This window comes from Spinacia oleracea, chromosome 2 (assembly GCF_020520425.1).
Source record: "Spinacia oleracea cultivar Varoflay chromosome 2, BTI_SOV_V1, whole genome shotgun sequence".
NCBI classification, from domain to species: domain Eukaryota; kingdom Viridiplantae; phylum Streptophyta; class Magnoliopsida; order Caryophyllales; family Amaranthaceae; genus Spinacia; species Spinacia oleracea.
Window position 1 is genome coordinate 86,133,670 of NC_079488.1, and position 12,481 is coordinate 86,146,150.

The 12,481-nt window shown below is 38.1% G+C and overlaps 1 protein-coding gene across 1 annotated transcript; it reads right to left on the bottom strand.

The window, feature by feature from the left end:
• Positions 1 to 8,143: 8,143 nt before the first annotated feature.
• Positions 8,144 to 9,308, bottom strand: LOC130467970 (uncharacterized). Its single transcript, XM_056837189.1, has 2 exons — positions 8,725 to 9,308; positions 8,144 to 8,437 (listed from the first exon to the last, which is right to left on the bottom strand). The coding sequence occupies exons 1-2, from the start codon at positions 9,179 to 9,181 to the stop codon at positions 8,403 to 8,405; spliced, it is 492 nt and encodes a 163-aa protein (XP_056693167.1). The 5' UTR covers positions 9,182 to 9,308; the 3' UTR covers positions 8,144 to 8,402.
• Between the last annotated feature and the right edge of the window lie 3,173 nt (positions 9,309 to 12,481).

The window sequence follows — 12,481 nt, forward strand, 5'->3', positions numbered from 1 at the left end:
ACGATGGACCGGTGCCCATAAAACATAAGAGGAGGTTCTCAACATGGGTGGGCTAATGCCCCATGGGTACATGCATGACCGAGAATCGTAACCTGTGAACATATATGATATGGCGTTTTTCGGTCGTTGAAACGAACTCCGCCTACCAAACAAAATTTATAAAACTCCTAATCCGACACACTATATCAACTATAGCGGTAAGTTTAGGGATCGTCCCAAGAGAACGAAGCGACTTTAGTTTAAGAAAAACACGCTATCTTAGAAGAATGGATGAATTGATTTGAAACTAACGAATCCAAACTTATATGGCAAACAATCAATTATGGAAAAGCTAGGGGGATTGGGGATCCACTTGAGTTTCATTGGGGAAAATGAATCGAATAACATACATGATGATGCAAAGACATACTTTCTAGGGAGCAACCAACTATTTTAGCGATTCACCCCTCTTGGTTAGAACGCCTTACCAATTCTAGTTCCTATAGCACGCTCTCGCGTCACCTAAGTCCTAAAATGGTTCATGAAATCAAATAGCTACTCATATGCAATTAAACACTCTCAATCTCTTGACAAGCATATGATGAACACTCCAATTTCAATAACATTCATGGCATTTGCAACTACCAATCATGCCAAACATGGAATTCCTATCTAACATATCACAATTTAATCACAAAATCAACAATAATTCAATTCTACATCCCTAACTACTTCCCAAGCATTACCCCTAACCCTAGCATGGAAACTACTCACTACACATTGAAAAAGAAATTAAACTAAAGATTTGGATTATGTAATTGAACATGTTGAAAGAATTGAAAGCAAAATTGAGAATCAAACAAGCAATTTGAACATGAAATCCTAAAATTTAATGCAAACCACAACCAATAGAAAGTGTAGAAATCAAGAACTTAAGCAATTAAGAGAAGCAATGAAAGAGAAAAAGAGATTAAGGAAGAAATAATTACTATGAAGCTTCAGAATTCTTGAACAAAACTTGAGAATTGAAGAACAAACTTGAATTTCATTGAGTTTCTCTTTCTAGAAATTTGGGAAATTACAAAGTATTTAGAGCCAAAGCTGAAAAACTAATTCGAAACTAAAATGAAAACTAACTCTTGAAAATAAGAAATGAAATCCTATTTATATGCTTCCCCAAAATAGAAGTTTAAATTACGAAAAAGAGTCAGCCTGCGATGCTGTGCGGGCGCACAGGGGTATGTAGCACTAGCTTCCCCTGCTCGTAGGAGACGTCCTACCATGTTTTCCTGTAAAGTCCTGACGACCAGAATAAATCTGTTAAAAGGAAAAAGGTTAAAGAAATGATGTTAAAGAAATGATGTTAAGGAAATGATGTTTCTGAATTGATGTTCTTGAAATGATGTTTCTGAAATTATGCTTCTAAAAAGATGTTTTATTAAATGATTTACCATATCCTATTCTCCCTGATTATTAAATAAAATGAATTGAAATGATGTTACGATGCTAGGGTAGCTCGTTACTAAGTCTTCGGCTCACCGTTTTGTTTTCTGTTTTAGGTACTGCTGGGGACAACGGAAAAGAATAGTGGCGAGGATTTCACTTTATCAATGTTCACCTAGGTTAATGTTTAAGTTGTAATAGTTTAAGTAAGGCTCTTCATTAAGTTATGCACTTTTATTATGGATATAAAAGGATTATTATGTTAATTTGGAGATTTAAAGTAATAATAATTATGATGATTTCCTTGTAATTCCCAAGAGGGAGTTACGGCAGTAATGTCCCGACCGAATTAGGATGTTTCCGCTTCTTAATTTAGTGAATTAGAGGTCTTCGGGGCGTTACAATAATACTTCAAACCAAAATATCCTTCAATAATCTAAACAAAAAAATCCTCAAAATTTGGTGTTCATAACCAACCCCAGCAGTTTAATCAATCATAATTCAATAATAATAGTAAAAATCCATAATTTAAAATACATAATTTGAAATAAAATATTTTAGGAAGAAGAGAATTATACCAAATCGGCCTATAGCACGGTACGATCACGAATTGAATGTGACCGGGCGCAAAAGGTACAAAAATATACGGAGTATGGTGCGCGGCACGCACACGAGTGTTTTGTGTGTGTGCGGGTGTGAGACGAAGCAAGCAACAAGGTAGCAGGGGCGCGGGCTGAGCGGCACTCGACAGATGGAGGGCGAGTGTGCGACGAGGGCGAGAGGGCTGGGCAGCAGCGCCGAGGGACTGTGCGAGTGTGCATGTGTGCGAGGGGCGCAACACGCAAGGGGCGAGGGAACGAGTGTGCGAGGCTGGCGAGGGGAAGCTGCAACGAGCAAGGCCCACGAGGCGCTAGGCGTCGAGTGTGCAGCAACGAGGGGAGCACGAGCAGGGGTGCTCGGCTGGGGCTGTGCACGGACGAGCAAAAGAGATAGGAGGGGGACGTGTGGTGCAAGGGAGAGAGAGAAATAATGTGAGGGTTTAATGAGGGAATCCAATTGAATTAAGAGGGGTATTTATAGGATTCCCAAAATCCCTAGTGGGCTAGGCTTATGAGTTTGGGTATTGGGTTTTCATTTAATGATCGGGTTTGAATTAGGAATATAAATTAGAAACTCTAGTTGGGCTTAACCATGAAAACGAGTTGGGTTTAGAATTAATTCAAACCATTTTAAAATCGAAACCCAAATAATTTCCCGACTTCGAATATTAAATTCGTTTCGTAATTAATTAATTAATATTCTAATTAATAAAAATACATTTAAATAATACTTCCTCCGTCTTTTAATACTCGCAACGTTTGGACTTTTTCCACTATTCATATAATCTACTTTGACTATTAGTAGTGTTTTTTTACATAAGATAAAACATAGTCATGTGGGATTTTGTTAGATTCGTCTCAATGTGTATTTTCAAAATATCAACTTCTTATAATTTTTGCATAAAGAGAATTTAAGATATAAATGATCAAAGTTGTGCATTGGCATGCGTGAAATTAACAAACGTTGCGAGTATTAAAATACGGAGGAAGTATTTGAATGCTATTTAAATTCTAAAATTCATAAAAATGCTTTATAAATATAAAAAATACTTTTATAAATATGGAAAAATACGGGGTATTACAAACTATGTATGCAACTCTGTGATTAAATGACCATCAATAATACTTATGAGTATTATATCTTGTCTAATAGTAACTATATGTTGGTATTGTTATTATGGTATTTTATGATGTTATTTTTATGTTTTTAGTAATAAGAGTTACTATGTTATGATCATAGTAACTATATGATCATAACAATAACTATATCTGCAACTCTGCTAGTATATGACTATTATTAATATTAAGAGATACTATATCATGTATAATAGTAACTATATGTTTTTAATAGTTACTATGTTATCATTGTGTTCTTTTTATGTTCTCTTTTTGTACTCTATGTTATTAGTAATAAAAGTAACTATGTTATTATGACAGCAACTATATGACTATAACAATAACTATATTTGCAATTCTGCGAGTATCTTACCATCATTAATTCTATGAGTTACTATACGATGCATAAAGCTATAGGTTTTACATAGTTACTATGTTTTTTTTCATGTTTAAATGTTAAGTTATTAACTTAGTTTATATTATTATTGATTCAAAAATACAAAGATGATGCATCCAGAATTGAAGTCGGGCAAAGAATAACTTATGCAAGGAAAAAAAACAGGAGAGGACGCGGAAGAAAGTTCTGACAACAATGAAAACCAAAGACATGGTAGAGGAAGGAGAGGATGCAAACGAGGAAGGAGATGACGTGCTGGTGGAAGGAAGGAACGTGGACGTTGCGATTAGTAATTTTTCAGTTCAAAAAACATTTGAGTTTAATGTGGTTTATTTAATAAATGCAAATAATTAGAATGTCGTAGTTAAAAACTATTAACCATGTAGTTAATATTTTCTTAATTACTATTCTAGACTTATAGTTACTCTTACTTTTGATATACTTACTCTTTCTTATTTCAGTAATTATATGATATATAATAGTAACTATATAATAGAAAAAATTACTATATGACCTCTAAAGAATCTATATCATATTGTTTATTTTATAATATAGTAATTGTTCTATAGTTAAAATTACTTTTTAAATGACATAGTTACTCTTTGGATTGAATAGTTATTCTTATCGAAATGGTTATATTATTATTATTTTATAGTTACTATTGATATAGTTACTTTATTGAACATATAGTTTCTATAATTTACTCTTTTTTTCTACAGGAATGAATATATAATTACTCTTATTTTTTATATAGTTATTCTTTTTTATAACATTAACTATATAATATATAATAGTAACTATAGAATAGAAAGAGTTACTATATGATATAGAAAAGTAACTATTTCTATACAATAGAAATATTTACTATATGATATAAAACAATCAATATCTTTATGTATACATAATTAAGTAATTGGATTCTTATCAAAATGGCATTAAAAATTTATTATATGACTATTAGAGTAATTATATTGCATATAAATACAACTATATCAACTTAAGAGTTACTATATGATCTTTACAATAACTATGTCACATATATTTATAATAATTATATTGTTAAAATTTAATGTATGACTAGTAGAGTAACTATATTACATATAAGTACAACTATATCAACGTAACAGCTACTATATGAGCCGCGCGTTTTTTGGATCACGTGAACATTGATGGTCCATGACATCTTTAAATGCTGTAAATTACCTAAAATATCTTGACCCGCACTAATAATAGCGTGGACCTGATCCATACAAGTGAGATTATCATTAAATTAGTAATAAATAGCGAGTATATATCATTTATTAAAATAGTGGTAAATAGCGGTATACCGGTATACATGGTTTACTTTAGAATTTTCGAAACAAATGGATTCCTAATAACTAAAACTCCTTACTAATCATCTGATTTTATGTCAAATGTCAGTTGATAAACAACACCCGGCCCCACACAATCAATCACTACTTTTGAGTTAATCTTATGGTCCAAAAAAAGGGATATCGGGCGCCGGCTTTAATTAAGTAAAGAAACAAAGCTACACCCACACGAGGGAAGCTATGTCTCCATGTTGGCATCATTCAACTGAAATGTTTATAATTAAGGATATTCTTAGATTATGCTCCTTTTTTAAAACATCCATCTTAATCTAATGCAATATGGCAAGTAATTAAGATCGGATTATGTCAAATATTGTGTAATCTCGTATCATTCTCATTAATAACATACGTATATATAGAACAACTCAGTTACCTAAACCCTAGGTACACATTAGGTAACTCACCATAGTTAGGACTCTACAGAATATTCACAGAATAATATCTAATATCTTAACATATCTTAACATCCCCCCTCAAGGTGGAGCATGTAGATCTCGAATGCCCATCTTGTTCAAAAAAAACTCAAATTGCGCCTTCCCCAACGCTTTGGTGAAGATATCTGCTAACTGAACCTTCGTCGACACGTACGACGGACTGATGATCCCTTCCTTGATTGCATCTCGAATGAAATGACAATCTGACTCGATGTGTTTTGTCCTTTCATGGAACACCGGATTCTGTGCAATATGCAACGCAGACTGACTGTCGCAATACATCCTCATGCCTTGGTCGTGTGTCACCCCCAAGTCGCGTAGTAGTTGTTTCAACCACTTCAACTCACACGTCAGAGCTGCCATCGACCGATATTCTGCCTCAGCAGACGACCGAGAAACAGTATGCTGTTTCTTGGTCTTCCAAGAAACTGGCGACATACCAAGTGACACAAACCATCCAGTCACCGACCGACGCGTCATTGGACACCCTGCCCAATCCGAGTCGCACCACCCCTCCAACTGCAACGCACTGTCCGACCGAAGTAGTATACCTTGACCCGGACACTTCTTCAAATATCTCACTACTCGCAAAGCTGCTTCCCAATGTGCCTCCTTTGGTGCTTGCATAAATTGAGATAGGACATGTACAGAGTAGGCAACGTCTGGTCGCGTGACAGCCAAATAAACCAGACGTCCGATCAGACGCCTATACTGCTCACCGTCCGACAGGTCTGGCCCGTCTGCCAATGCCAACCTATGATTCTGTTCCATGGGAAAGTCCACCGGCTTTGCTCCCAACAATCCGGCCTCTGAGATGATGTCGAGGGCATATTTTCTCTGACATACATAGAACCCTTGACTACTTCGTGCCACCTCTAACCCAAGGAAGTACTTCAGAGCCCCGAGGTCTTTCATTTTAAAACACTCCTTCAAGTATGCCTTAAAACTCTCAAGCGCAAACTTGTTATTGCCCGCGATAATCATGTCGTCCACATAAATGAGCACACTCAGCTGCAACGTACCTTTAGACAGAGTAAAGAGCGAATAATCGGACAGCGACTGTCGAAATCCATAGTGCGTCAATGCCGTCGACAACTTCTGGAACCAACATCTAGGTGCTTGTTTCAACCCATACAACGACTTTCTCATTCGACACACTTTGTCAGAGTGATTCTTCTGGAATCCAGGAGGAATCTTCATATAGATCTCTTCCTCCAAGTCACCGTGCAAGAACGCATTATGGACGTCCATCTGATGCACGTCCCACTGTTTGACAGCTGCGACAGCTAGGAAAGTTCGAACTGTCGCCATCTTCGCGACGGGAGCAAATGTCTCATTATAATCCAACCCTTCCTCCTGATGATTCCCTAAACATACCAATCGAGCCTTCAGTCTCAACAAATTCCCATCCTCATCACGCTTCTCAGTATACACCCATTTACTCCCCAGTGCTTTCTTCCCTTCCGGTAAATTTTCCAACGTCCATGTCCCCTGTTCCTCCAACGCGTCGATTTCAGCGGCCATTGCCTGACGCCACCCCTCATGCTGCATCGCTTGTTTAAAACTCTTAGGAACTTGCCCTTCTTGCAATGCTGCTATATAATGCCTGTGCTTTGACGAAAAACGCTCATAATTAACAAAATATGTGATAGGATAAGGAGTACCTGAGAGTGATGACGCCGTAGGTGTTTTGTCGGAAGTACTATATTTTTCCCGTATTGTATGTATCACACAGTCTTTCAGCTTTGTCGACGGAAACTTCACACGCTTCCCCCTTCCTAACTCCGTATCCTCCACACACTGCCTTGTCTCACTCTCGTCACTATCCGTCGTTTCCTCTACACCTGTCTGTGAGGAGACGACGTCTGAATCCACTCGACTAGGTGTTTCATGTTGTTGTTCCTCCCTCACAGGCGACGACACTCCCCTGTCGTCACCACTGGTCAATGACACCCCCTCATCAGCTCCCGGAAGCGACAACACTCCCTCAGTATCACCTGTAGGCGGCGACACCCCAGCAGTATCACCTGCAGGCGACGACACGGTCTCAGGACCCGTAGTCCCACTCTCATCCAAACTCCAATGGTCAAGCCCCCCATGACCATCATGCACCGGTGGCAACACATCTGATTCATCTACAAAAGGAAACGTCCCTTCATGAAACTTGACATCCCGTGAGACGAAGAACTCATGTGTCTCTAGATCATAAAGTTGCCATCCCTTCCTGCCAAACGGATAACCCAAAAACACACATCGGCGACTCCGAGACTCAAACTTATCCCCTTTACACCGGAGATTATATGCATAACACAGACACCCAAACACTCGGATAGGCACATACGATGGTGGTTTACCAAACAACATCTCATAAGGTGTTTTATTGTCAAGGATCGGGGTAGGTGTACGGTTTATCAAGTAACAGGCGGCCAAAATACATTCCCCCCAAAATTTTATTGGAAGATTTCCTTGAAAACGTAACGCCCTCCCAACATTCAAAATATGTTGGTGTTTTCTCTCGACTCTCCCATTTTGTTGAGGCGTCCCAACACACGACGACTCAAACAGAATCCCATGTTGACGAAAATAATTTTGTAAGCAATTGAATTCAGTACCATTATCACTGCGTACTACCCGAAGGGATCTATTAAACTGACACTTAATCATGGCAACAAAATTAAGAAATGTCGATGCAACTTCCATTTTATTATTCAGTAAATAAATCCACACACCTCTAGAATAATCGCCAACAATGGTAAAAAAATACTTTGCCCCACAAGACGAGGGAGTCTTGTAGGGTCCCCATAAATCAAGATGAACCAATTCAAATGTGCGACTAGCACGACTAACACTAACTGGAAAACTCTCCCTACATTGTCTCGCCCGCGGACATACATCACAAATTGTTTTATTCTTCCTAATCTTATGACTCACATGAGGAAGTAACTGCAACACTTTTTCCGACGGATGCCCCATCCGTTGATGCCACAAGTCGACCACACACTCCACTGCTAGCACACGAACCTTTGGAGCCCCACGGAAAAAATATAGTCCTTCCTGTCGATCACCTACGCCAATCACCATCCTCGTCGAGCGGTCCTGAAGAACACACATTTTGTTAGTAAATTGAGCAGCACAATGTAATTCGTCACTTAATTGAGTTACAGAAATTAAATTGCAGTTCAATTTAGGCACAAATAGAACATTATCGAGCACGAAACCATCCTCCAAGACCACCGAACCATATTGGTTTGAATTTGCAGGTTGACCGTCCGGCAACACAACCTGTTGATTTCTTGATGTCTTGATATTTCTCAGGATTGAAATATCACCCGTCACATGACGTGATGCCCCACTGTCAACAATCCAACGTAAATCAAGATTACCTTGCAACTTGGTTGAAGGTCGTGACAAGATGTCAACTATTTGCTGGACTTGCTCCTTCGTCACCCCAACAAGCTCATGTGTGGTTGTCGTCACTGCACCATGCGATCCGTCTCCACTCGTCACAGTGGTTGTCGCCCCTCCTGTGGCATTGCTCACGGCATTGGCACGAGCGACACCACTGGTCGACGACGCTGCCCCGCGAGCTACTCTGCCTCCTCTAATCGACGTCCTGCCTCCTCGACCAGGCCCTCGTCCACCTCGTTTCTTCTCATCCCACCATTCAGGAAATCCAATCAGCTGATAACAAGTTTCTTCCTCATGACCCTCACGATTGCAATGACCACAAAATCTGCCACTGACATCTCCCGACCTCGACCGAGCCTTAGTCTCGACCTTGAACGCCATGACACTCTCCGGACCTCTCGCAGCCTTGGCGCGCATGGTCTCGGTATTCATAACCGTCTGGTACGCCTCGTCGAGTCCTGGCAACGGCGATCGTGCTAACAGTTGTGCACGAATGGCTTCATAGTGATCATCCAGGCCAATTAGGAAATAGTGCAGACGATCTTCATCGTGAATGTCCCCCACCTGCTTCGCTATATTACACGTACAACCCGCACATACACACCTGGGAACTCGTGCATACTGTACGTACTCCTTCCATACCTTCAACAAGCGGCCATAGTACTCCATGACGCCCTCAGACGTGCCCTGCTTGCAACCACTCAGAGCCATCTTAATATGGCAGACCCTGGTGCCCGACACGACGCAGTACCGCGTCCTCAAATGACTCCACAACTCGTGAGCAATATCAAAGTCCTCCAGATTCGAACGCAAACTCTCGTCAATGGTGTTTGTGATCCAAGACACCACCATCGAATTGACCGCAATCCAATGTTTCATCTTCGTCTCGTCCGTAATGGGCTCCTTCACAGACCCATCAAGAAAACCAAATTTGAATTTTGAAATCATCGAGCGACGAACGGCTTTGGCCCATTCATCGTAGTTCGATGCTCCTCTCAGTTTCACAGGGGTGATAACAATACCGGGGCCGTCGCCTGACCCGAGATAGTAGTCTAGGTCGACGGCGGCGGCGATGACCTTTGGTGGTGCCTCCTCATCGGAACTCATGGTGATACTTAAGGAATTGTGAACTCCTAATCTCAATACTCAACAAGCGAAGAAAGTCGCTGTTCTCAATACTCGGCTACACCCTCTCAAATTTCTTGCGGAAAAAAATCTAGGGTTTTTAACCTAGGCTCATGATACCATGTCAAATATTGTGTAATCTCGTATCATTCTCATTAATAACATACGTATATATAGAACAACTCAGTTACCTAAACCCTAGGTACACATTAGGTAACTCACCATAGTTAGGACTCTACAGAATATTCACAGAATAATATCTAATATCTTAACATATCTTAACAGATTACAACAATTGTTTCTTTGACTCATCAACTAATTACACCACTTGTCTCCCTCATTAACTAAACTAGTCTTTGAGCCCGTACAATGCACGGACTTTTTTTTTATATCTGAATGGTTATTATTTTTTCGTGGTATACATATTTAAAGATAATTATGGAGTATCAAATAGCATTTTCCACTAAATTATAATTATCATTTTTTAAAGCAACCAACTAAATTAATATTATTCGTGATGCTAAACATTTGTTGCATACACACGTCACTTTCTCTGAGCAATATTTTTAGTATTTGTAAAGCTTTCTTTGCTGCTTACCTCTTTCATTTCCTTAAGACAAAATAATGCTTCTTTAAGTTTCTCTTCCCTGCCAAAGAAGTTAATCAAAGTACGAAGTATCAAACTTTGTAAGTTAAGCCGCTAGGTACAATCTAATCTTCTAAGATCATCTATTTAAAGTGATCGAGTGCTTCTTTTAGTCTTTTACTCTGACGTACTATTTTAGAAATAGCTACAATTTCACTCTATATTCCAAAACTATATGTATACCTAAATATTATTCTGTATTTCTTAACAACCTGCCAAGTGCTTCATGTTTTTATTTCGATGTCTAATTTTTGGCAATCCAAAAAAGACCATCTAACCTGCCTTTCACAATGCCCATGAAGAAGTTTATGAAGTAAATTGAGTAATTTTGTGCTATTTTCCTCAAAGTTCAATTAAGAACTGTCAATCCCTCCAATTTTTCTAATCTCATGCGAAGTGTAATTAACCAAACTTAAATTTCTCTAATCTCATATAATTAATCACATTAATTGCATAAAACCCCAAACCTTCCAAAAAAAATTGAATAACCTGGTTAAGATGTTTGTTTTTGTAGCAATTCCAGTTGTATGTTTTATGTAATCGTCACTAACTAATAAATTAACCTTAAATTCAATGAAAAAACACTCAATTTAAACAATTAATCAATCAGATGAATAAGATAGAAATGGAAGTTAACACGAATTCACATAATTATAAAAGTTACAAAAATAGTGAACACGAATTCACACAACAATCATGAACTAAATATTAAAATTTTTAAAAAACCACAAAATATAGAACCTTACTGCATATATATAAACTCCCATAAACTCCGCATTCTAGTAGACACGCAAATCAAACAAATATATAGAGTAGCTACCTCATATCTATTTATGACGGTCATGTGATTACAAAAGAGAAACCCAAATATTTTGGATTAAATTCTCCATGAATTAATAGATTAAATGATTCATTAATAAATAAAAGGTTAACATTAATTTATTTCGTACAAAACAGATGAATACCACAATTGAAGAGGAGAGGAGTAAATAATTAAGGTTTTAATTTTAAGTGTAAATTAAATGGATTAAATGAGAGAGTAAAGGTTGGAGATAAATGGAAGGGGAATATGGAAAGACTAAGGACTGAAAAGGTTAGGGGTGAAACCGAAAAGGGAAGATAGGTAGTAAGAAGAGAAGACATGTGGCAGGTAGAAGAATAAGATAATAGCAACAAAGTGACATGTGATATATATGATTTTAGTTTTTAAATAATAGGTATAGATTAGGATAGGATTAACATATGAGAGATGGAATGTCAATGACTGCCTGTGCTAACAAACCGTAACCGACATGATTTAAGAAAATGATAACGTTTTTGGGGGGGAATAAATTTATGTATGAAGGCTAATAAAGATAGGGAGAAGATGGTGGGATCGAATTGAAGGTGAAATTGGAGTTTGATTCTGTTTCGAGGAGCAACTGAAGGTTTTTGGGAGGGTTTTGGCGATGGTGGGATCAAATTGAAGATAATTGAAGACGATAGATTGTCAATGGTCGTAATTTGCAAGGAGAACTCATCAGTTTGCAATGAATGAAGATTAATGCCGAGGAGGAGGATGCGGAGCTGCAGAGAAGACAATAAGACGATGACAGGATATGAAATTGGGTAGTTTTGGGTTTTTTTTTTCTTTTATTTTGTATGTTTTTTAAAAAGGAGTAAACGCATAGCCACATGTCTTCTAAGAGGTGATGCTGATGTGTCCGCCACATGTCTTGATAACGGTGTTGCTTACATGTCCTTAAAATAGAGATGATTATCAGCTGCAGAGAAGACAATAAGACGATGACAGGATATGAAATTGGGCAGTTTTGGGTTTTTTTGTTCTTTTATGTTTTATGTTTTTTAAAAAGGTGTAAACGCATAGCTACATGTCTTCTAAGAGGTGATGCTGATGTGTCCGCCACATGTCTTGATAACGGTGTTGCTTACATGTCCTTAAAATAGAGATAGTTATCTTT

Bases quoted from the DNA above. Each gene is read 5' to 3' on its own strand.
- LOC130467970 (XM_056837189.1), bottom strand. From the start codon at position 9,181: ATGAATACCGAGACCATGCGCGCCAAGGCTGCGAGAGGTCCGGAGAGT. The intron at 8,438-8,724 runs GTAATCTTGATT...TGTGTTCTTCAG, and splicing joins ACCTTCAACCAAGTTGCAAG to GACCGCTCGACGAGGATGGT.